The sequence below is a fragment of the Pelecanus crispus genome, chromosome 3 (assembly GCF_030463565.1).
Source record: "Pelecanus crispus isolate bPelCri1 chromosome 3, bPelCri1.pri, whole genome shotgun sequence".
NCBI classification, from domain to species: domain Eukaryota; kingdom Metazoa; phylum Chordata; class Aves; order Pelecaniformes; family Pelecanidae; genus Pelecanus; species Pelecanus crispus.
Genome location: NC_134645.1, coordinates 80,409,189 through 80,434,279, shown reverse-complemented (window position 1 = coordinate 80,434,279; position 25,091 = coordinate 80,409,189). Strand labels below are relative to the sequence as shown.

Here is a 25,091-nt window from a genome sequence, read left to right as displayed (position 1 = left end):
ATATGCTTGTTCTGGAGATTTTTATAATCTTCTCATGAATCCACTTTTGATCACTGTGGGAGACAGGACTCTGAGCTGGATGGACCTTTGCTCTGACCCAGTATGACCACTCTTGTGCTATCCAGTGGAGTTGTAGTTGTATGTATTTGTAGACTAAAGATTTTTCTGGAGACTTGCAAGAAGATAAAACTACCTTGTGTTTTTATTTCTATTTTTTCCTGATTAAAATACTGTAGGGGCAATTGGTGAGGGAAATATTTTCCCCGGATAAGGAATTGTGTGTTAACAGGAAGTAAGAAGAAATGCAGTCTATCAGATGCTTCATCTTTCTCGTTCCTTATTGCCAGTGCAATTAGTTTCCATTTTCTCCACGCCAGGGCTTAGAGTGTGACATGAAATCACATTTAATCTCTTTTGAACTTCTCTGCCAACTTCAATCCCAGAAGCTGTTATTTGTCCCTGTAATTCCTTTGTTAGTCCTGCAACTGATACAAACTGCATGTCATTTTTAAAAGCGCTTGTGTGTGTTTGACAAAAAGAAAAAGACAAGATCCTTGTCTTAGAGCTGCCGTTCAAAGGAGGACGTGCAGCTACAGAAAGAGTTGCCGTCTAGATGGTTTCTTATATTGCAAGAACTGGTTGAACGGGAGCTCTTTGTTTTAAAAGCATGTGAATGAAGTACAGGAGAATTGAATGTGACAAAGAGGCTGCAATGAAATGACAAAGTTATGTCTAAGCCTGGTTGGGTAATATATTTACATGACGCATCGAGTGTAGTAAAAGGTAGATTTATGTGGGTGATTGCACGGCACAATGCAATCCAAGCATGAGAAGCCAGCTGGGTCCCAGAAGCGCTAGACCCCTGTGTTGGAATAGCACTCTGTGGGTTTAGCTGGGCTCTGGTGTCACCTGCATTGCTGTGTGAGACCAGGTGCATCTGCTAGGTGAGAGCAGGTCTCATGAAAATCTGTGGGGAGTGGTGTTGCCAAACCTAGCTCTGGATTCCAAGTATCCTACAATTTAGGTTCCAAAGCTTCACAAGCACTTTTGAAAACTTTGAAAAGCTTTAGTGGCTCTCCCACTTTGAATAGGAAATTATCCTAATACCAGGAATAGGAGGGAGTAGAACTCCTGAATTATTATCCAGTCCAATAGCTACCTGAGCATCCCTCTCTGTTAGCACAGGCATATGTTTTGCTGTAAATGTCCCCAGTCAGATGCACTTTCACACATACATCTACATCATTAACATTTTTGCCTATTTGTTTTAATCATCATATCTGCTGCTATCCCTATCACTCACTACCGTGTTGGTTTATAAAGAGGAGCAGGTAATTTTATTATAGACTATCTGGAGAATTTTGAAGTCATCTTACTTCTTTTTAATACAAACATTTTGGTTCCTTTTCAGGGAGACATTTTTGTCCTCGGGGAATGTTTCAGCCTACCAGAGTGTTACAGACAGCATATACCATGCACTGCCTCCATTGAGTAACTCTGCAATTCAGAGTGCATTTTCTTCACAGCTAAGGCTCCCACAGCTCCTGGATCCTCAAAGTTGCAGAGTGAGTAAAGCATACCCTCAGAGGCACTCTTCCTCCGTTTGCACGGAGCTCCTTGGAGAACAAAGTCCTCTGCAGTCCTTGCTGGTCTGCTTACTCCTTCCCTACCATGCTGCAAAGAACCCAACTGCTAACAGCTAATTAAAAAAATTCCCATGATTACAGCTTAGTAACTTGATTCAGCATTAGGAATTCTAGAAGATGTTCTCTACAGAAGTGAATAATAAAAATTTGAGATGGAATGTAATCACACTGATGCCACCAAAATGGAATTATTCTGCATGATAGATGGTGATTCTACTAACTTTCAGTTTGGGGTAATTACCCGTCGGAGCTCTCTCATCACCTAGCAGTTATTTTGGTTGCCCAACATGTCTGTCATGGTTCTGTGCAAGATATTTAGGTCTAGTGGTTTCTTGGCTACAGCATCACACAGAGTTACATAATGCCAAATTAGATACCTATGTGCTAAAGAGGCACCTTGAATGACACCGGCAGAAGAAGCTGGTGTCATGTTAGGGAAAGTAAAGATGAGTCTTGCTGGTGATATTACCGTGTCCCAAGGTAATAGGCAGTTTTAAATAATCATTCTAACTTCATGTTTCCTCATTGTCACCCCATCCTGCTAATTACCCAATATCAGGTACCTTTAATAATGCCTTTCCCAAACAAAGAGTTATAGGAATACAACATTCTGCCACCCTGCCTTGATTTAGGTGACAATGACACATAGGGCCTCCTTCGCATAACCGAGAAATGGAATTTGTACTGGCATGCAAAATCTGCATGTCTTTGATGAATAAGATGTCCTGATGTCTCCAAGATAGGACCAGCAATAAATGATTGACAGTAGGTAGGTAAGGACCTGGGACCTATTCTGTGTAGGCAGAAGGAGCACAGCATCTTGGTTGGAAATGTATTCTGGAATGACTTTCATTGCTTCTTTCCCAAGGAGTGATAATAGATGCTTCTTTCTTTTCTAGTACATGGCCTACTTTCAAAGTCAGAGCAGAGTGTATCACATACCAAATAGCAGCTTGGCCTCTGAGTTGCCTTTTCCTGATCAAATGAGATGGGACTCTCGTAACTAACTGAACGTTGTTCTTATTTATGAACAGTCATCTCTATTCTTCTAGACACTCATGCATTTTCCTTGGAGGACATTCCTAATGGACGGAGGATTTTTTCCAGTTACTATCAACAACACAATTAATATAAATTACAACATGCAGGTACAGTGAGACAGCAGCCTTGTGCTTATGTCCAAAGAAATACAGACAAGATGAATCTATGATGCAGGAGGAAAACAAAGTAATACTATCTCATTTCCTGTCTTTGTTTTTTAAAGAACAGAAGTGAACAAAAAACATCTCCCCCTTTTCTGTCCAAAAGCCCATTTTACCATTTACTTCACAATTGATCTTTCTTCAAGCAGAGCAGAGCATTTTTATTGATAATGAATCTATACTTACCATTTTCCTAGTGTGCTAGAACTAGAGAATCAAATAATTTTTATATATGGGCATATGTGTTTTAGGACCATGGTGCTAAAAGCTTGAAATCCATTTGTGTTTATAATACAAAACCCCCTGTGCTGACAGTTACCTGAGATTTGCTATTACTTGCTAAGCTCTGAGCAGCAGACCTTCAGAGACTCTCCCTTCCTCTCCAGCTGTGCCTGTGCAGCCTGAATGATGCAGACCGAAGTGTTGCTCACGGGGAGCTGGTGGCAATGCAGTTTCTAATGGAGGACGTACTCCAGAACAGCTACGGCTGTGCTGTGGAAGATCACGCTGACTGTCAAGTCTCGTTAGCTAAGAGCAAGCAGGTACCTCTGACAACTCTGTCTGGAACTGTACAGCTTCTATGTAGGACTCCCACTAGTTTTTGCAACCAAATCTCTGTGAACGTAAGTGACCTAGACCTGAGGTATGCCCTAATAACTTTACCTACGCCTGGCCGTCTGGTAAGAAGCAAAGGGAACAACGTTGTCTTCTATAAATCCTAGTGCTGTTGAGAGAAGCCCTAGTAATAGATGCCTCTTGAGGGCCTGCTGGTATGACCAGACTTCTGGAGAAAACGGAGACTATCCCGACTTCTCCTCACACACCACCAAAGGTCCAGCTCTTTCTTTATCAAGAGCTACTCAGTGCAAAGGGGAAAGGAACAGCCTGGCCACTGTCTAAAACCAAATCTAGTCAAGGAGATGCAAGGTACTTCCAGGCTGTACTTCCCCAGGTACTTGCATTGTGGATGTGTGTATGAGGAATGGTTGCTGGGGGCACCTAAAGCCTGCCAGAAACTACACAAAGATTTGGTTCAAGAAATGGGGAGAGGTTCAAACTGTTTGTGATGGAAAACAGATATGCTGATTGATATGCAAGGTAAAATGGATGGAAAGGACAAATTTAGTTATTTTAAGGTCTGCTTCTTTCAAGATCTAAGAGTTTGATTTCTGTAACAATACTTTTAGTTAGAGACCAAGCAGAGAGTGTTGCTGTTGAAGTGACTCACTTGAGGAAAACAGCAATAAAACAAAGAATTTAACTTCTGTGCAATTTTATCCCCATCTCTGCAATGAGTACTCACTGCAATCAAAAAGTAGCCTGGGTTTTCCCCATACCATGCTCTGCATGACACCGGTATAAGGCCCCATTGCGAGTTCTGATTGCGCAATAGCCAGTCGCATGTCTTGTCCCACTGTACATTGCATGAGATGCTATTAAGCAAAGAAAAGCATATGAAAAGCTTGTCATAACTTTTTGAAGCAAAACATTTCCCTGTGACTTCCAGCAGAACTTGGCAGAAGTGGTTGACTCAAGTGCTAACTGGTTGCAGAACAGCAAAAAGATGTGCAAACTTTTGCTGAGGCATCATGATCCGGTCTTATCACGTAACTTGCTGAGATCTTTTCTGATACTATGGAAGCAACTAGAAATATTAAAGGCAGAATGGGGCCGGCTGAAGCTGAGGACTGAGGATATCAATACAGTTCCTCTCTACAAAGAGTTTTGTGAGCAATATAGGTAAGTTACTTCGGATGCAAGAATATTCCAGAGTGACCGAAAAGGTGAAAAATGAGAAAAGTCTCTGCCTTTTCCATCCATTTTCCTCCTGTCCCCCTCTTTCACTTGCCTTTTTTTTTAATTTCTACGTTTCTTTTTTCTTTGCGTATAATTAACCTAGTACTTTTGCTTTTGTCTAAAAGCTTGAGAGCTACCTTTTGTTTCTTTGTTTCAGTACGGTTGTTTTTTCCCCTCTTTCAATGTCTATTCAGACTGTTTGCTGATGATGTTTTCCAAGTGCATTCTTCTCAGTCGTGTGACCCGCCTCTGTATTTCAGGCTCCATAAACAATGTTAAATACAGTACTTGAATAAACGGAAATTTTGGAAACCTGTTAGATGAATTGTAGCAGAATTCTTCCTAACCCTCCTACTTGTCTCAATTTTGAGCAGTCAAGAATAGAAAATTGGAAGATTTCCATCAGAGAGGCCCATCTGAAAGCAAAAAATGGAACATCACTTTTTAAAAAACCTTGTCCCCGGAAACCACAAGAAAGGAAGTGAAAGAGCAAGATCACACAGTAAGGGTGAAATCTGTGCATGAGGGTACTGGAAAACACCGTTGTCATGCAATGGAGCATGGAGGAAGCAATGCTCAGTGGGCCTGTCCCTACAAGGCCAAGGCATTTTAGATTGACAAGTCTGAATCTGTCACAGAAAATTTGTGTGTGTGTAAAGAGCTGGTATCAGGTTTGCTCCATTCTGGTCTCTGTCTATCTGTATCCCAGTGTTACGTCCCATGCATTACCACCAGATTGGAGGGGGCACAGTCCAATGCCGGGGGCCCATGGTCTTTGCCTCCAACTACTTTATAAACTCTGCTGAGGGAGCAGCTCTGGGGCAGAGCAGGACTGGGTTGCGGGAGGGCTGGGAGTCAGGGGCGCAAGTTCTCCGTGCAGAGTGAGCAACAGCTTGTGCTTCCACCATGGGGCTGGGCAGCTGTGGGAGAGCCCCGGCCTCAGCATCTCCCAGCCTCTCTGCACCCAGAGCTTTCTTGTGGTGATGCCTGAGATCGGGCTTAGCAATTATTGTCTCCCGGGAGGAGAGGTGAGCTCCCTGCCCCTGGCTTTGCTTACACTGGCCTTTGAGCAGGAGGAGATTCTGTAGCGGCACCTGCAACAGCTCTGTCATAGCAGGCAATCTGCCAAACGTACTGCACCCAAAAATCCCACTGTGTTTCCCTCCTCCAGTGTCCCCAGCCACCCCTTTCCACAGACTAGAGCTTCCTACTTCCCTCTCTGAGCTCTGTGCTAACCTTTGTGTCATGCCATCAAGGGTTTAAAAGGCAGCATGATTAAAGCAATAAAACGTAATGAGGCTTATATGCCTTGTGAATGGCTCCTCTGCTTCTAAAAGCAAAGTGAGTGTCTGCCTTGGCACTTAGCACTCAGAAGCACTTAGCAAACCCATGATCAGATGGACGGAGAGCAGGGGGAGGAGGTGGAGGGAGTTTCTTGGTCTATTTGAATGACGGTGATAGACAAGTTCTTACCTGTGACCAGATTTCCCTGCTTTATCTGGCTGACCCCTTGTTCCTTGCCCTCGGTTTTAGTTTTGTATTATTATAAACTTGGAGAAATTACTGAACTATGTAGTAAGGCAAGACCAGTGAAGAAGAGACTGTCCTGCCCTGCTTGTAGGTCGCGCTGAGACTTAATCATATTCTGCATGGGTTAGTGCCATGTGTGCCAAGTGCCATGTGCCACTTCCCCAACAGTGCCAGGGGAAGAAAAAGGAAAGTTAAGGTCCAAGGTCAGCAAATGCAAACACAGTAATTTTGAGAGAGAATGTGTGAAATACCTATATCTTGGTGATTCTAGTGCAGCTATCCTGTACCCAGCCATGAAAGCCATAGTCAGACAAACAGGCACAGAGGAGAAGTTTGGAGAGCCCGTTACAAGCACTCAGCATATACTTCCCCCCAGAGAAGCATCAGAAATGGAAATGAAAGTGTACCAGGTAAGGGCAGGGTTATTAGGGGGGCGCTGCGGGGGATCACACAGGGTCGTATTTTCCTGCAATTTCTGATAAGTGAAGTCCAGCGGGGGCGTGTGGAGGCTGTCATGGGGGGAAGTTTGGGAGATGTGGGTGACCCAGGAGGCCCTGCAATGGCACCTCTGCTGTGTAGAGCCAGCTGTGGGTCCTGGGGCAGCCCAAAGCAACAGGGCCTCTGCCTCTATCCAGTGTATTTGTGGCACAGCACTAGGCATGCAGTCACCCCCAAATGTTATTAACCTTGATACTGTACCTGAAAGCACTGTATTTTAGAGAAGAATGGAAAGAGAATTGCTTTGGTTTAGTCTGCTAGTTTTTGCTAGTTAGGAAGTTGCTTTATAAGGAGTATAGAGATTTAGTAAGTGCTAAGTATTAAACTTGATTCTAGCTTCAAAAGCTTCTGGAAAGCCTAGAAATCCACATGATCCATGATGTGCAGAAGAAAATTAACCAGGAGATGACTCTTGTGACATCTGAAAGAGCCAGACAAGAGAGCCGTCTCCCCACTGGTAAGGGGAATTATAATACCCTCCCTGGGAAATACAGGAGCCCTGGTCTTGAGTGGGAAAAGTAGCCTTGATTGCATAAAGGCAACAAAGAGTTGTCCTGTGTGTGAAGAGGAGAGCACATTTGCTCTCAGCTCCCTGCTTCCCTGTGCGCCCATTTGGAGGCCAGACACCAGGTGAATCATGGGGAAGGTATCACCGATGAAAAACAGCTTACCCTCAGGAAACTCTCTGCTGCTTTGGAGAGCCCACTGTGAGAAATTCCAGAAATACATCTAGCAGGAAGCCGTGAAGAACTGTGTATGAAGATACCATCCATCTTTCTGCATGGACCTGTTTATTCCACCTGTTCCACAGATTCAAATTCCCTAGAATTCTTAGTTCACTTTCTCTTTATAAAGTGAATGTTTAGCCATAAACATTGCAAAGACAATTGTGCAAACAAGGCTGAACACTAATTATTCTGGAGTTTGCAGGCAGCCTGAAACAGCCTGATAGGAAATTACTTCTCTACTCCTCTGTGTTGGAGTGTTAAGATTTTAGGCCTACCAGTGCAATTTAAATGCCAGACTTTTTAGTATGTTAGGTGTTTACTTGGTACAATTATTGCATGGGTGTGGGCAGTTTGGGTTTTCACAGGCACAAATAGTAAAACAAAGAAAAAGTGGAAAAAAAAAGGAAGAAAAATGTGCCCTACTATCACTCATTGTGGTTGCAGGCAGCAATAATTAGTGCACAGAAATGTTCAATTTCACACAAAAGCCATATTCTTTACTCAATATTTACAGAAAACTCCAATACACAATTGTGGGCCAGGTCATTATTGACAGAACTGGTCCATAATGAAATTGCCTTTTGGCAATACCAGAATGAATTTGATATCGCTGCTCAACACAGGCTTTGCAATCTGTTTGCAATGACATTTACTTTTTGTTGTAAACATTTTAGGAAAGCTGAGAAACCTTAAGCTATATATAAAGCGTACCCACTGTCAAATCCCAGGGATTACTGAAGGATCAATATTTTGTGACAGCAATAGCCACTGATGTGTGGTTTTATTCTGTGGGTTTTTTTCCTCCCTCTGTTCCTGCAGAGCTCTGGAAACACAGGGTAACGCAAGAAAATTTCTCAGTTGTACAACCACAGATAGTTGAAACATTTGTTCAAAGGCTAATGGAAAACTACCAAGAATCAGATACAGAGGTACATATTCTGCATTTCTATCTAAGCAACAGCTAAGTCATGTTTACAGCTTTATTTATTTAAGCTCTTGTCCATCAGTGACCTAAAAGAGAAACACATTTCTTAAGCTTATGAGCTTAGATTCAGATCATGTTGGTTTGTAATAGCAGCGTTGGCAGCAAACTTGTGTATCGCCCTACTGCCTTCTGACAGGTTTATTTCAGCTCTCAGGACTGTAATAATGTGAAGATGAGTTAGGGCTGGAGGTTTATATGCAACTGCAATGCAGGATTGCAGGACTTCTTTATTAACGGATTCAGTAGTGGGAACTCTTCTTCCTGAGTCATTGCTAAACCAAGGGTCCAGCACGATGTTAGGAAGCAGTTTTAGGTGTTCTTTTCAGTGAAATTTAAAGAAAATATTTATGAAAATATGACCAATTCTGGTTAAAACACACAAAACATGGGTTTTTTTTGAGAGAAGGGATGTTGGGCCCCAGCTGCAATCCAGGCAGTTTCTGAGCTGATGATTTAACTTCTCTACTGAAAATTCTCTTTTAGCTTCAGATGGAAAAAAAAAATACATTATATAGTTGCAGCTAGAACCAGTCAAAAAACTGACAAACCTGTTTTGCATTCGTTTAGTGAAATTGTAGATTGGGCAAAAACATTTACATTGAATAATTTTATTTTTGCTTCATTTTGATATCACAGAAGCATTTTATTTACAATAAGGTGACCATGTTTCATTTTGATGTATGCTGTATATAGCATCTCTTGTGACTCAGGCCACCTGCAAGGTTTCTTATTTTGTTTTCCTAGGTTACTTTTAAAAAAAGCCATTTACAACAGTGTCTCACCATACTGGGCTGTGACATCATGGTCAGAGAGCGCAGCAACTTTGAGACCTACTCCATGTTTTATGAAAATATTCTCCAGCAGCAGCATCGTTTACTTTGCCAAAAAGAACAAGTATGCTCACAGCATTGATTCTGCTCCTCAAGAACAGGGGAAGATGGTTTCTCTAGGTGGGAGGCAGTTGCTAAGTAAAAAATAAAGTCAAGCTGTCAGGCTGGGAAGTTGTTGAAGTCGAGTTGGGCTACACAGGCATAGTCACTGTGCATCTTTGTGCTTTGCTTCAGGAGCTGCACGCAGTGGGAGAAGGTGGCAACCAAAGCGATATGGCTCTGCCGCAGGTTGGTGATGGTGCTCTATCGATTGGTAGTACTTAGTGGTCTCATTTGGGACAGAGTCCCACTGTGCAGACATACGGTGACAGTCTCTGAGAAGAAAGGAAGGGGGTCTCTGGGGCTGCTGTTTCTGTGTTCAATGCCAGAAGTCACACCAGAAGGGCTTGTAAACCAAAGATAGCCTGAAGGCAAAGGTAGTGGCCTGCTGTTCTGTGGTTCATGTTCACAATGCATGATATACTGGTCACCTTAAACTGCTGCCAATGGGTTTCTTCCTTCACAAGGCATTTTCCCAGAGCAATTCAATCCTGTGCATTGACTGAGATGACAGAAAATAGAAGTGGGTCAGGCATGTAGGCCATACTGCAGTGTAGGTACCAGGTATGCTACATCATAGCTACATAAGCAACTCCTCTTAAGTTCTGAGTACGTGACTTTGCAGCTTCAGCTCTGTTTTTTTAGGATAGCTGCTATGCATGGGTGGAATTTTTTAAAGAAATAAACCCAGACAATAAATCAGAAATGCTGTCTTGTGGAATCATGTGATATCCGTGTAATCTATTAGCTGACTTGGAGGCTTAGCTCCATCAACACAAACTCCACTGCTAGAGGCGTGTCAGCTTCTAGAGAAACCCACGCTAGGGAGAAGACTGCTTGGTTTTCGGGGATGTTTGCACAGCAGTGTTAGAACATCTGCATTTTGCATTTCATTCCTGGGCTTCTTTTCTCATCTGTCCTCATCACTGACTACAAGATTTCAGTTCTTCTCTGGGCTTCTTATCAGTTTCTTGCCCCACTGTCTCAGGCTTTTTCCATTTTTTTGCTCCTATATCCTTTTCTGTACAGTGTCTTGTCAGCAACCTCCCTTCTTCCCTGATTTCACTGCCCTATCCATATGTTTGGGAAGGCTGCAGTGAGAGAGAAAATGAGAAACATGTGTGAGGTTTCAGCTGGGCGGAAAGATAACAGGAGGAGTCAGTAGGACTTTTCTGGAGACTGTGGGCAGTGGAGTCTCTCCCCGCCTCCACTTTACTAGCCCATCACCACCACATCCCTGTCTCATCTGTGCTGTACTAGAAGGAAGTGGCCCAGGGTGGCCCGCTGCCTACTGTGTCTGGGCTCTGCTTCAACCTCAGAAGACACTTCCTGCTCCCAGTTCTACTTCTCGCTAGCCTAAAGCAATGAACAGAGGCTCCCACAAGTCTGAAGAGCAAGCTCAGTTGCTCAGTGCAAGTGTTAAAAAACATGACAAAGGTTCAGGCATGATCAGCCAAAAAGGGGTGGCAGATAGTTTGAAAACTAAAAAGACTCTAAGGAACATACATGAACCACATGGGTTGGGTTTTTTTTTCTCCAACAGTCTTAGGATTTGACAAACTTTTTGCCGATTTTACAAAAAAGACACCCAAAACAGAGGAAAACTAGTGCTGCTCTGAATAAAGGTCACCAGAATTTTTCGGCAGGGCTGAAATACATGTATTTTTCCCCAACATTCATTTTCAGAAGTCTCTCAGTAATGTTTGCTGTAAGACAAAAAAATTGCCACAGAAAATTTCAGCGATAATCCAGTGAAGTTATTAGCATTTACTACTTAGATCTGGCGTGTGAAGGTGCTAGGCAACCTTGAAAGCAGACTGTGCTGTTGGCTGTGCCTACAGTCTGCAGTTGTGCCTATTTCTTATCTGAGTAACGTAATATGCTAAGAATGAATTTTAGCTTTCCTCCATTATGTTCATCTGTTTGCAAATGCAAATGCAAATGACCAAACATTTATACCTAGCAATGACCTACCTATTTGAAATTTAAATTCTGTCATTTAAATCCATTTAAGTTCTATCATGTACCTTCCTATTTGTGCTAACCTGCGTACCCTTTCTGAGGGTATGTTAATAGTCAAATAACAACAAATGGAACACATAATTGTTTTTATCATGTATTAAATGGTCTCTATGTGCAAGCTTATCAGCAGACAGCATATTTGCTCTCATAAATGCATTACCTCACAGCTTACTGAACAAAGCCTGGTCACAGTTCTGACTTTCTCTCTGGAGGCAGGGGAGGTTATGCTGTGTAGGCTCACCAACACAGCAGAGCCATGCACAGGATCATCTCCTAAAATCAGATTCCCTAATCCTGCTCTCCAATCTTTCTGCTCCTCTGTCCTCCGCACACATTTCCTTCTGTCAGTTCTCATACCTATTAGCGAGGAGAGGTGTCTTTCCTGATGACCAGAAACAGACATTTTAAGGTTATCTATGAAACTTACACATTTTGCCCCCTTCAAATATTGGTCGCAAACTGCCACAATTCTTCCTACTGTTTCCAGGGAAGAAATGTTTCTAAAACCAACAGAGATGTACAAAATGGATTATTCTATATCATCAATGGATTATTTTCATCAGGCCACTCAGTAGGCTATGGTGTTTGCTCATGCCTGGCTTTGCTCATTTGCTTTCTCTGCTGTGATAGATTGTGGGGCCGTGCCATGGGATGATTATGGAAATAACTGCTCTCAGAGCCCAGCTCGCTGACTTAGAGGAAGAAAATCTTGGTCTCAAAGAGAAGATTAGAAAAGAAGTACGGGATGAATATGAATCATTAGTGCGGAACCTATTTGTGACTTGTGTCCATCTAAAAGTAGGTACAGAATAAGAGGGGGTACTCGATTGCTCTTTTTTGTGCTGCTGTATAATTTGCCAACAAGTGTAGCACTCAAAGGAATAAATTGCTGCACTGTGCCAGGTGGATGAATGGGTGAATCATTTATCTCCTGCTGCTAGAAGCATCTTGTAAAAACGTCCAGTAGAAAAATAGTGTACCTTTTCCAAGAGAGGAGGCGTATTCTTGATGGAACAGATACCACATCAGAGAGAGTGACGGGAGGTCTTTTTAGTTATAGTGGGGGGAACTTTTTGGATATAATACCTCAGTCTGTAATATTTTGCATTATTTTTCTTGGAAACTTTATGTCCACTGTGTAATTGTATTGCTCACTCTAACAATGCCTTTGTTTTCAAGTAATCCACTGATTTCTTTGGGGCGACATACGTCATTACTTACAAAAATAAGATACTCCAATCTAGCCTGTAAAAACTGACCTGATTGTGACCATGTGTATTATAAAGTAACTACCTGCATCAGATTCCCAGGGTTCTGATTGGTAGTCCACAAGCCCATTAATGTCTGTGGCCAAGGCAATAATGACTTGAGGAATACTGTGATTTCTTTTGCAATCCTGAGGGTGAGTCCAGTTTTCACCAGAAAGCCTATTTTTTCACCATGGTGCTGCTACTTCCTTAAATACATACATCCCAGGATTGCCAATAAGTTGCCTGTAAATGATACAATTGAAATTCCACTTCTTGTAGTGTCTGGATGCAAGAAGAATATTGCTCTGCCTTCCTGATACATTGATTCCAGGAAAATAATTATGAAGAAAGACCATCTGGTTGTAGTTGAGAGACTTCTGAAATCTTCTGAATGTTGCTTTCCCATATGTGCACACTTCATCTCTTATGGCTTCTGTTTGTAATTGCAGGAAAAGTTGGATGTCTATCGCCTTAGCATTGAGCAACGAGTGTTTGAAATCATCAGCGAAGTGAGAAGAGAAGGAGTTGACAGTATGATTGATCTGAAGAAAAAGTATGGCTCCACTAAAAATAATGGCGACTTGAAAGAACATTTGTCTAAAGTAAGGAAATGCATATGTGTGTCAGTAAATGAACACAAGAATAATATCCTAGTTAAGCTTGCTGAAGATGGCTTCAGTTATTGTATTCTATCTGGGACATCGGTTGCGTGAAGAGCACGGAGGTGGTCCATTACTAGACTGTTAATGGCTATTCATTTGTCAGGCTGTCATGAATCAATCATCTCTGACTGTGTGTTTATGCTCCAAGTGCAGAAATTTTGGCAAACCCAGCCCTTAGATCCTGAATATCTGCAGGTGTTTGAATTGAATTTGGTTCTAAGCTTAGGAACTCTGCTTTCAGTCTGTTCTGAGTGAAACTAACACCATGCTTTCTACACAGGTGAACATCAGAGAGGTTGAATTTGGATCTGAAGAAGTGTAAATGTGAACTCACATTCAATCATATGTCAGCATTGTCATGTGTTGTCATTGTCCCTTTTTTGGGTGGGGGAAAGAGAACATGATGTTTCAGTGACCCTGATTAATGTGTTGATAGGAGTTTTATCTTCTTCTTGTGCAAGCTGGTCACATAAAAGAATGGGGACAGATTCCTTTTTTCCACTTGGGGTTACTTAGAATCAAAAATACATTCAGCTTTATGTTTTGAAGAAGTGACCCCAAAACTGATGTTCTGGGAGTTATAAACTAAAGCCTGGAAAGTCATTTCCAAATCAATCCTTTTTCTAGTCAAACATATTCCTCCTCAGCAAAGTTCAATTTGTACTAAAATTATGGTAGTCAGTCAGTGAAAACAAATGAGATCAAATGGATAATGGCTAACTACTTCTGTCTAAAGCAAATATGCCTGCAGATCTCTCAAGCAGAGAAGCTTGCGAAGCAGGATATAACTGTAATGAGTGAGAAGGGCTTTCAACAACCCCAATGAACCTGGGGGATAGGGACACCCAGAAGTAAATGAGGAACCAGCAGAAATGGAGGAAGTTTGTGTGTAACAAGGCCGCAGGGAGACTTCCACATCCCCATTGGGAAATAACAGTGTGCAGAGGCAGTGAACAAGGAGCGTGGGTAGCTCATGCTCAGTCAAAGGGCTGTGGTTTGAGCAGAGTCATGGGAACTTGTGAGCGGGTGCACACCATGGTCATGGGTGGTTACAGGGTGTTTAAGAAGGATCAGCAGGGAAGAAGAGGAGCGAGCATTGCACTCTATGTAAGGAGTTCATTCCCTGCACAGAGCTCGTGTACGAATGTGGCGATGTACAACTGAAAGCCTACGAGTCAAGGTCAGATGAGGGAGGATCGTTAGTGACGATTAATGACTGCGGTGGGGAATCTGTTACAGACTGCCTGCTCAGGAGAATAAATTGAATGGGCCTGTCTATAGAGGGCTAAGAAAAGTGTTTTTGATTTGAGGCCTTTGTGTTCATGGAGGTTTTATCCATTTGGAAGTCTACTGGAAGGGGAACACAGCATTGTGAAAGCCTAGGCAATTCCTAGACAGCACTAGTGATAATATTCCAAAAGCAAATGCTAGAGGAGCCAACCACGGTAAATCCCTACTTCTGCTGCTCACAAACAGGGAAAAACTGGTGGTGAGTGTCATCTGAGGCTGTGGTGACTACGAAATGATTTCAGGATCAGGAGAAAGGTTGCAAAATTATGCTGCACAGCTAGGACTTGGGACTTCAGGAGAGCAGGCTGTGACTTATTTAGGGAATTGCTAGGCAGAATCCCTGGGAAACTGCCAAGAGGGTAAAAGGACCAAGGAAAGCTGGTTGATTTTTAAAGAAAACTTAGAGATTTCAAAACCAGCTACCCTGTTATGCAAGAAGACCAGGGAGTTTAGCAGAAAGCTGGCCTTGCTTGCCTTAGCAAGGAGCTTCTTAAAGGACTAAAATACAAAAAAAAAGATCGCAAGTAGTGGAAACGTGGACAGGCAGCAAAGGTAAGAGTATCAGAGTACAGACCCATAGGGATGAAATTAGGAAGGTGAAAGCCTGGCTGCAGATAAAACTAATACGGGACACAAAGGTGGTGAGTTTACACAGAATAGTAGTTCTGTGCAGAGACACCTCTGCCAGGAGGGCCAGGACCTCCAGTGGTCCTCTGTAACCCTTGTTTCTATGATTTTTGCATAATGAAAATCTATTCTTCCACCTTAAGAATAGTTTTCAGGAGGAAGTCTGCTATTGTGAACAAAGAAGAAAACCTGATTACTATACTTTTCATGAATCCATTAATTTTGTTCTTATTAAGGACATTGTAATTAGAGTGAACCAGGTTACTGAATATGGTACGAACCAGAACCTCCATTTGGCATAATTGTATTTATCACCATTAACAGTGCTTCATTTTGGAGGGGGTTACCTGCTTGGTGGTTTGGATTAAATTTCTTCAATTTTTTTTCCCAGTTTCTGCACAATGTTCACATTTGCTGTTTCCCTGGAGACACACTAATAGAAATTTATTGCCAAAGGCTGCGCTGTTTCAAACTGCCAAGCTTGAACATTTGAAAATTAAAATGAAATACAAATAGTTGCATGCTTTCACAATTGTATTTACTTCCAAACCACACGTTTCTTCCTGGGGAAAGTAATCTTTGTGGGTCTGCTCTTACTGACGTCTTCTTTAGCAGGAACAGCTGCAGCTCTTGCAGGATGAAAATATCAGGCTGAGCAAGCTGGTTTGTAAGCTAAAGGCTCTGAACTGTTGGAAGCAAACCACTCAGAAGGCACAGCTCTCTGCAAAGCTTAGAGATGCTGAGAAGGTGATATTTCCTTACCATTTCATCTGTTATTAGTCTCTAATTTTCTGCAAACCTAATGGTCAAATTGGGCAGGCTCACTGTTACTTAGTAAGTCTATAGGATCTCATGGTAACTGCAGATTTTAGGTAAAAATTCTAAACTTTTTTCTCCTCTATATTATGGGTATAAGGGTGGTCTTCAAATGTGGGGAGTGTGAAACAAATCCCTGATGCTTCAAGCAAGAGTCTAGGAAGTATGAGTAGCCTATAGTATTCCTAATTCTGTTGTTGACTCAGAAGACTAATTATGACATTGTATCAAAATCAACTATTTCGCAACTGACTAAAATATATGAAAAAGACGACAGGCAGACATGAAGTTATAAGGAACTAGACTGTTGGCTTGGGAGGTGGCTGAGTTTTTTTTTTTTAGATGCTATCTGCTTAAACAAAGCAGAACACAACATGAGGTTTATAAATTTAATTACAGAAATACAAGATGAAGCACAAAAATGACTAAATTAAACTAAAGTGAAGATGGATGGAAAGAAAAGTGCCTCACTGCTTTAAATGAGGCTGATTAGAATGGAAAAAACAGGTTATTGATTGTTATATAGGTTAATTAGCTGCACATGTCAAGCAAAGGAAAGGCAGAATGGATCATATTTGTTAACTTAAAAAGAGTGAAAACAAAATGGGGTTTGTGTGCTTGTTAATTTTCAACCCAAATAAAACTGGATGTGCATACACTTAGTTCAGTTATATCAGGGAGATGCTAAATCATTAGAATATTTTATTAAACAGATCAGTCAAAGATGTATTGAATTATTGCAAATTTGTGGATTTAAATAAGAGCTATCCACAGGATTTAAAAGAAGTCTGAAACCAAGGAAAATAAATGGGAAAATCTGGCTTTTTAAAATTAGAAACTAGCTCATCTTGCTCAGACAGAGCTTTCTTGTGTCTGACTTTGGAAAGATCCTGAAGATCTAAGAACTTGTATTTCACTGTCCTCCACTCCAAGTGCAGAGGATCATGGACCTTGCTTCCAGTTTAAACGGCTGGGAAAGGAGAGAATGCTCCTAAATCTGTGCCCGACATAGTAACATGTATATACATATTTATGTTTGTGTTTAAAACAAACAAAAAGACCCTGCCCAGAAGGAAAACAAGCTTCATCACACTAATTTTTACTTTCAAGATAATGAAGGAATAAACAGACTAATAGATGGACAGATCTGTCTAATGCATAAGAAAGATCAAGTTTTGCATTGCTCTGAGCTTGTTTGGACGCAAGAACTTGAATAGTTGACATGTGAATATAATTAAAGATGTGCAGTTGTACCCATATGAAAGATTATCTTACGTTTTCCCCTTTAGAGGACCCCTCTTGTCCATCCTGTTCCCCATTTTGCCTTAAAAAAAGGTCTAGCCTTTATTAGAAAATAGGAATAATTCAATTTCACTTTACTAAAATCTCTGAGAGATTCACCTTTCAAGAAACCTGCTGCTATATAAAAGAGAGAAAATCACTGCTCTCATCGTTGTTTGTTATGTACTTTCTGTTTACAGGAAGCTCTTCAAAACAAAAAAGAGTGTCTGAATGATAAGATGATGGCAGAACAAGAGGTCACTTTGTTTCAGGGTCAGCTCATGTCTGTAAGGAAAGCTCTTGCAAAATCTCAGGCAGACAATGACAAGCTAAAGAAACAGCTACATAAACAGGTATCTGAATTCAACAGGTCCTGTTTCATCACTGCAACAAGTTGAACTCTCTTCTCCATCTCACTTGCTTTAACGAGGATTTAGCCTACTGTTATTCTAGGAGAGAAATGGATTCAAAACTAACTGCATAATACAGTTACTGAAGCTGGATGTGTATTTTATGACACTGAAACAATGTGTCCATCTGAGTGTTTTCACCATTGCAGGTAGAGGGAACTAGGGAAAAAATTGTAGCACCTTGGATAAAGTTTTGAGTCACTTACCAAAATGACAGCTACAGGCACTACATTTATGTATGCCATCAACAGTGCTGGATGTATGTTTTAGAAGAGGAAAAGACGCTATTAATATTTTATTCCACAGATAAAAAAAATTAAATTACAGATCTTGAGGTTATTAGTCTTCCACCCAATGATTAAATTTCAAGGAAACATTCAGGGATGTTGTCATTAAATCCAGAACAAATTCATTACATGGGGTTTTTTTTTCCATCTGAAGACCTTCATGGATATATCACTGCCACAGAAAGCTCCCTTTCACTTCTACAGATGGCTACACGTGCTAAAATGGCCCATGCCTCAAAGTCAAACTGAAAAGCACACCCTTCAGTTGCTCCATTCTGAGCTTATTGGTCTAAAAAACTCCAACCTTAGTAAGACTTAGAGAGCTCCCCAATGAAAAATATTTTGGCTGTGACTGCTTTTAGCTCTTTGTGTTTGGATTTTTCACCAAAGAAGAGTGGAGTTGCCTTTGGCTGATAAATTGGTTTTCTTCATTGACAAGCCATCAATTTACTTCCAAAACACCCACTGCATCTACCATCTTTCTAGCAGCTGCTTTTGTTGGTGGTGGTGGTAGTTTAGGGGTTTTGTTTTGTTTTGTTTCTGACATCAGCTTCTGGTTCTTTCTCTTCTTCCTAATTTCTTTCCTTGGTACAGATTGTGATGATGGTATTTACAAATAGCAGACCCCATTCCACAACCCTTGGCTGTACAGGGGGGTTTGACCTGATATGGGTGGCTTGTAATACCATTGCATTCAATTGTGGTACAGATTCTAAAATGTAGCCATACTTACTGGCTGTCTCTACAAACCACATATAAACTGCAATGCTTGAAAAAGCTGTGCTCAGTTCCCCCCCCAACTCCTTCCTTGTTTATATGTTGTTTTAAAAACAACTTCCACATGCAGACCAGAGGCTGGTTGCAGAAAGCGAATTACAGCAGGCTAGGGAAATTAGAAGCAACTGCCTTCTTGTTTATTTGCAACTGAATGAGTTCTACACATGAATGTTGTTTTGAGGCTTCTCTCTCTAACAAGCAATCATGTAAATACAGCATTCCGTTCCCACTCCCCCTTACCCTTCCCTGGTGCTTCCCCTTCCCACAACCCAGATTTTATTTTGGGTTTAGCTCTGACTGTGATCCTTTCATAAGATCATAGGATAATTCAGATTTATTTACCAATATTTCATTATCTTCAGTACCAAGCCATGTGGGATTGGGTCTCTCCTCATTCAGCTCAGCTGGGCATGACATTGGAAGACTAGTCACCAAGGTTTAAAAGGAAATCTAAAAAGGTGTGTATGGGAACTGGGGGGAAGGCAATCTAGGCCTGAAGTGTTCATGATTGTATCTTGTAGAAACAAATGCTTTTGGAAGTATTACAGAGGAAGACACAAGAAGCCAAGAAGAGACAAGTACACAGTGCGATGAAAGCTGAAAATGCAGAGAAGATGCTTGAAGAGATGGAAGAAAAAGAGCAGAGAGTGAAATGCCTAACCAAGGAAGCTGAAAAATCTAAAACATGCCATCTTCAACAAAAAGGGGTCAAAAGAGAAATGCAGCAGGTAAACTCATAATGCAGATTTGAAAAACAAACCCAGTAGCATTTCTGGAAAGACGCCTCAAGTTTCAATGCTGTCAGTGTATCCCTTCAAGTGTCTGAACTTCAGAGCTTCACTGTAGCCCTCCAAGTGCTCTGGATGAGGGTCTTGCAGTATAAACCTTGGCACTGTGCTGGGCCCCGCCTGCTGGGGGCTTAGGGTTGTGTTCAATATATTGTTGGTGTCATGTGTTTCTGATGCTTCCCAGGGCCTTGCTGTTGAGCCTGGTTCAGTAACTTTGCTCTAGAAAGTGAGTGTTATTCTTCTTATTTTATAGGTAAACTACCTAAGAGCTTGCATAAGGTGCTGGTGCAGGGGGAATGGGTGTGTGGTGCTAGACAGAACATGCTTGCACCCCTGGGGGGATCAGGGGTGCAGTAGCTAGAGCAGCAAGTGGCTGGGCTCAGTGGCTCCGGAGGCTTTGGCCAGCCACGAATCCCCTGCAGGATGTCCGCCAGCGGTGTGCCCCAGGCCTCTGCTGTAACCGCTGTCCTTCTCACCAGATGAAACGTGGAGCTTTGGAGCCTCACTCAGGCTCTGCCTTGCTGCTGGGGCCACATTCCTGGGTCTGCGGTGCCTGTCGCTTTCCTGGCTCTCCCTGTGACACTTCCCAGGCAGGGCTTTGCTACCTTGATACCAGTGCTGCAGAGCTGACAAACTGCTGTCATTTTGCTTTATCTGCTCTGCATTTGACATAAACCCTCTGCTCTTACCTCTCTTTCCCATACATTACACCACTGTTTCCTGAATTCTGGACTAACAAATGAATGTATTGGGAAGGGAATGGGAAGGGAACTGCTTTAATCCAGTCTGGCCACAGAAATGGTGTTAGTTTTCACTAAACTGATGCCATAGTACTGAACTGATGTATTGAGTTTAAATCTGTTGCTGCATTGCTAATCATTGATTTAATGTAACTGAGTAACCAGAGCCACTTTTAAGATTATCTTCCCGTAAAAGAGATTTAACTACTTGAATTTAAAAACTGATTTGGGCAAGTAAATACAATCTCTGTGTTTAGCACAGCTGGTAGAATGGGCTCTTGGCTGTAAAATGTGCAGCGTTTCTTTTGTAGCATAGCCTGCAGAACAAAATATCATTTGGCAACCACCTGATTGGACTTTAACTAGATGAATCCATCTACAAACTGACAGCTTTGCTGCTGCTGAAGTCTCCTTGCCCTTGCTATCTTGGTCTAGAGAGAAAAAAAGCTTTGTAAATGTATCTGAATGCCTCTCCTGTAAACCAAGAAAAGTATATTCTGTCTTCAGTCTTCTAAAGCATCAAGGCGAAAGCATGGGCTGTTTGTTTTCCAGAGTCAGGATGACAAATGCCATTCTGCTGGGAATAATTTCTCAGGCTGCTGGCATGTTTTCTAACCAAAATCATGAAGAGACTTTTACACAGCCAAAGCAGTTGGTGCAGACACATAAGACCACTGATTTCATTGGTGTCCATCTTTGATGGGGCTCCAAACTGTTTTGCTGTGTTTACAAAATAACCCCCTTCAGAGATCAGAGATGTCAACATCTAGATCAGCCTTTAAGGAGAGCAGGAAGGAAAATGGCAACTGCAGTGTGGAGGCTTTTATTGCCACACAACAGTCCCCGCTGCAGCTAGCGCCTATGTGGTCATTAACACTAACAAACTCTACATTTAAACTTAGTCTGTGGAGAGATGAAGGAGAGCTGCTGTTTTTTCCACGTACTTCTGCCCTGAAAATGGAGGTAGGGTCTTGTCTAATAGGATTACACGCAGCGAGAAAAGGCCTCTATTGTTTTTTATCTTCCTCCAGCAATGCCTGAAATGCAGAGTCCTATTAAACACTAATGTCAATTTGCACTATTTGTGCTGTATTTTGCATTCAGAGGGATTATGGGTATGTTTAGCAAAGCTGTAATTATGGATTATTTCAACCAACAAGTGATGGCCTCTCATTCACAAAAGCACACAGGGCAACATCTTTTCCTTTAAATCTAGGCCCCTGCTTTGAGGCAGAGCTGTCAGATAATGAATTTTTGTTGCTGCTATTAATTCTTTTACCACCTTCTAGATAAGAAGCCAGTTAACCCAAGAGTGCAGTTTAAAATGGGATGCCTTCCAGCAGGTTGCTGAATTGCAGTGTCAAGTTTATGACCTGGAAGCTGCAGTTTCCCAGAGGAATTTGACTGCAGGTAAATACAGGTTGTGTGGTGTAACCTGCTATCTTGGGGAAGTAAGTCTTACGAGCTATGTGTCCATGTCTCTGAATCCCTCTGAATAAACCTTTGAAGCAATAGGCAACTTAAGCCAAACATGAAAGAGGAGAAGACCTCCTCTGTAACGAAAGCATTTCGGTAGAGGAGGAATCTTCAGGAAGTCAGACAACTCAGAAGCCATACGCCTTCTTACACCACAGCTGCTCAAGCAACACAAGAAACACCGACTCCCAAGTTAATAACTTTAAACTGTAACTTGTGTTGTCTTTTGCTTAGTAGGGATATCATGGGAAATATGAGGGGAGCTGCATTTAGGGGTGGAGGGAATTAGGAAACAAAGGATCCCAAGTGGAAGGAAATCAGGCTTTGTTAGTGCATCTAGTCTTGGAACAGCTTACTTACAAATCATGCGGGCAGCCAAACAAGACTGTACCCTTGTAATTCGATTAGACAGATGCCTATGATTGCAGGTGTCTTTAGAGGATCTCAAAACAGCAGCGACAAAACTTTCTAGCCCTTAACTGAATTAACCTGGAACTTTCAACCTTTAATAAAAATCTTCTCAGCTGTTTGTTAGGTAACTTTTTAACATAATGCTTATGTAATTAATGTAGCTTAAAAAGCTTGATTAGGGATTTCTAATCCTACCTGCCTGAAGTGGCTGCTTTTCTCTGTGGTATCAAAATCCTACTGTTGGTCTGACAAACTAATGCAGAAAAATTGATGGGCGATACCTAAATTCCTAGTAAATTAAGTAAACAGGAAAAAACTTCAATGATCTTTCAAGGTGCATTTCTATGCCATGAAGAATATAAAGTCCTACAAATTTAACTATAGTTTTCTTCTGCAGGAAAATGTTAGTTATTCCTGCCAAAGGAAACTGAGAAATGCTCATTAGCACACTGCTGAAGACAAGCCACGAACCAAATGTGGGGAAATAAAGAACAGGGAGGTATTGTTAATTAACATACAAATAGACTTGGTTTCTCTGGCTTTAAAACAATCAAGTTCAGGGGAAAAGTTGGTGCAAAACCTGTAAGTCACATTGACGCTACTGAGCACAAGGAAAGCAGCTGTGACAGAAAGGAGATGTTTTTTTTTTTTTTCCTGCAGTGAGTTTGAAAGGGCTAAACCTCTGGTAATACCTGACTCAGTTGTTAAACATGATGCAGAGCTGGAAAAATTGGCTGAGGACTTTGGGTTTCTCTACGCTCAACATAGGAGCACGATCAAACTGTAGACACCTAGTCTGAAATGTGTTAAAACTCTGCAATGTATTGTAGCTACCTTTTTACTTGTGACTTTTTTTTATTCCTGTGTCTGTAACAGTAGATGGATGGTGTGAGGTTTGGTGATGGGGGGTTTGGTGTGTGGGGTTTTTTTTTCCCCCTTTCAAAAGGGTAGAAGGAAGACTGCAGAGCTGTTGTCCCATAGTACAAGCAGTGTAAGAAGTTGTTTTCCAGGTAATAAATCAATATTAAATAACTATTATTTTTGATGCATTAATACTAGTACTTCTCATAAGGCAATCCAGACTTGCATCATGTAAAGATTTGTCTTGTCAATTAATCTGAGTTGCACTCTGTCACTAACCTGACTTCACACCTATAGCATTTGGTCAGAAGGTCACATCAACTCCAGGAATTGCCCACATAGACTAAGACTTCAGCCAGTTTGTATGAATAATCTGTAGATTAGCGGTCTGAGCTATGTACTCTAGCTTCTCCATTCCTTCTCCTCCATCTTCACATTTCCCTCTTCTTCCCTCTCAAATGCCCTGAGCCATGGCCTGTCTCAGCCACGTGAAACAGTTGCTGCACTTCTTTCTGGGTTCATGCGATGCTTGTGTAGTCAGTCCTCTCAAGCCCCTGCTTCAGGATGCATGGACCCTGAACGCAGTCTGACCAGACTGGGCAGCTGTGCACTCTGGGCAGCTGCCAGCTGCTTTCCTGCTGCTTCAGCAGAAGGCCAGAGTCCCTTAGACACGCACCCTGAAGTAATGCCAGAAACAGCTAACCAATGTGGTCTGAAACATCTTGGATTGTATCTGAGAGGAGGAACACTGTCTCAATTAACAAGCACAGGATTACAGCTAGACAGCAAAAATACCCTCACCTTTTTACCTAAAGTCAGTGGGAAAGGTTAACATAGGGTTAAGAAGTGGTAGAGCAATAGCATGTTGTACATTGATACAAATCAGGGTAAAATTGCATTACAGCTGATAGCAAGCATAGCCTTTGATTCAGTGGGGATTTTTTTTAGTGGCTGAAGGGTTGGTGTTAAGTGGCTGCATCTCTGCTTTTCAGAAATCTACAGAGATGAAGACTGGAATTCACTGGCAAATTTAGTGTCACTGGAAACAGAGCATTAACACCCACCCACACCTTTTAATCTTGGCTTTCAACAGGCCCAGGAAAGACAGTTGTGGGGAAAATAGTCATGTAATGAAGTAGACTTGGGGGAGCAAGAATTTTCTGCTTCACTGAGACAGCTCCTGCTGGAGGAATGAATGCTGATACACTCATTACTATGAATGAAAAGGGCGTGGGGTGAGCTGCAAAAATTGCAGGTAGTTGCAAACAGTTTTTGCAAATCACTGCAACTATCTGCAAATAGTTTTTGTTCTGCTTCACAGTCAAGATCATCCATGAACCACTCTTTCCAGAATAAGCAATCTATTATTCTATTACTACTATGCTGAGTGTTCGCAACTTGTTTGGGGTTTCTTTGTTTCTGGGGTGTGGGGTTTTTTTTGCCTTTTCACCCTAACATGCTGCTTAGAGGTCAGAAACAACAGCTTTTGCATTTACTTAAGTTCTGCTTTAACTCTGTGTTGTTGATTACACTTCAGGTTCTGCAGCTCAGGTCCAGAGTAACAAGCTTTCAGCATCCACTCAGCAGCATCCTTTGAATTTTGACCCAAGAAGCAGCAATGGAACAAGAGGAAACACTCAGAGACCAAAGACAGTAAGTAACAGTGGCATTGGTAATAAGCTGATATGGCTGCAAAATGAGCAACTTCTTTGCTAGTTTGCAAGCTGCGATTTGTATATATACCCAGGCAGGTTTCATCTGGACAATAAGTCAAATCCCTTTGAAGATTTAACTTTAAGAGCAAGGTGACCAGTATGTATGGCTAGCAAACGGGGGGGAAAAAAAAAGTTCCAAATGTTCCAAAAATTGAGTAAGGGAACAGGGCAGGAGGGAGGTATATAGATAGTAACAGTCCAGGAAAGATTAGGTTTTTTTGTGGTGGTGGGGTGGGTGGTGGTTTTTTTGTTTGTTTGTTTACCATGCCATGGCTGGTGACTCTTTTTATGTGTTACTTATGCTTTCAGGTGCCTAGCAGGTGGAAGGAGAGAAAATGGCAGACAGGCTATTACCACACCTAA

General features: G+C 41.7%; 1 protein-coding gene across 1 annotated transcript; it reads left to right on the top strand.

Annotated features, from left to right (window-relative positions):
* Positions 1-3,294: 3,294 nt before the first annotated feature.
* Positions 3,295-25,091, top strand: LOC104033184 (coiled-coil domain-containing protein 162). The gene is made up of 14 exons (XM_075707722.1): positions 3,295-3,390; positions 4,356-4,588; positions 6,447-6,585; positions 7,010-7,130; positions 8,221-8,330; positions 9,131-9,280; positions 9,451-9,504; positions 11,968-12,135; positions 13,037-13,189; positions 17,464-17,616; positions 19,259-19,465; positions 21,555-21,675; positions 24,551-24,666; positions 25,038-25,091. Exons 1-14 carry the CDS (start codon positions 3,295-3,297, stop codon positions 25,089-25,091), a joined length of 1,875 nt encoding a protein of 624 aa, XP_075563837.1.

Coding starts and splice junctions, on each gene's coding strand:
- LOC104033184 (XM_075707722.1), top strand. CDS start 3,295: ATGCAGTTTCTAATGGAGGACGTACTCCAGAACAGCTACGGCTGTGCT. Junction 7,131..8,220: donor AGAGAGCCGTCTCCCCACTG/GTAAGGGGAATT, acceptor CTGTTCCTGCAG/AGCTCTGGAAACACAGGGTA. Junction 13,190..17,463: donor TGAAAGAACATTTGTCTAAA/GTAAGGAAATGC, acceptor TTCTGTTTACAG/GAAGCTCTTCAAAACAAAAA.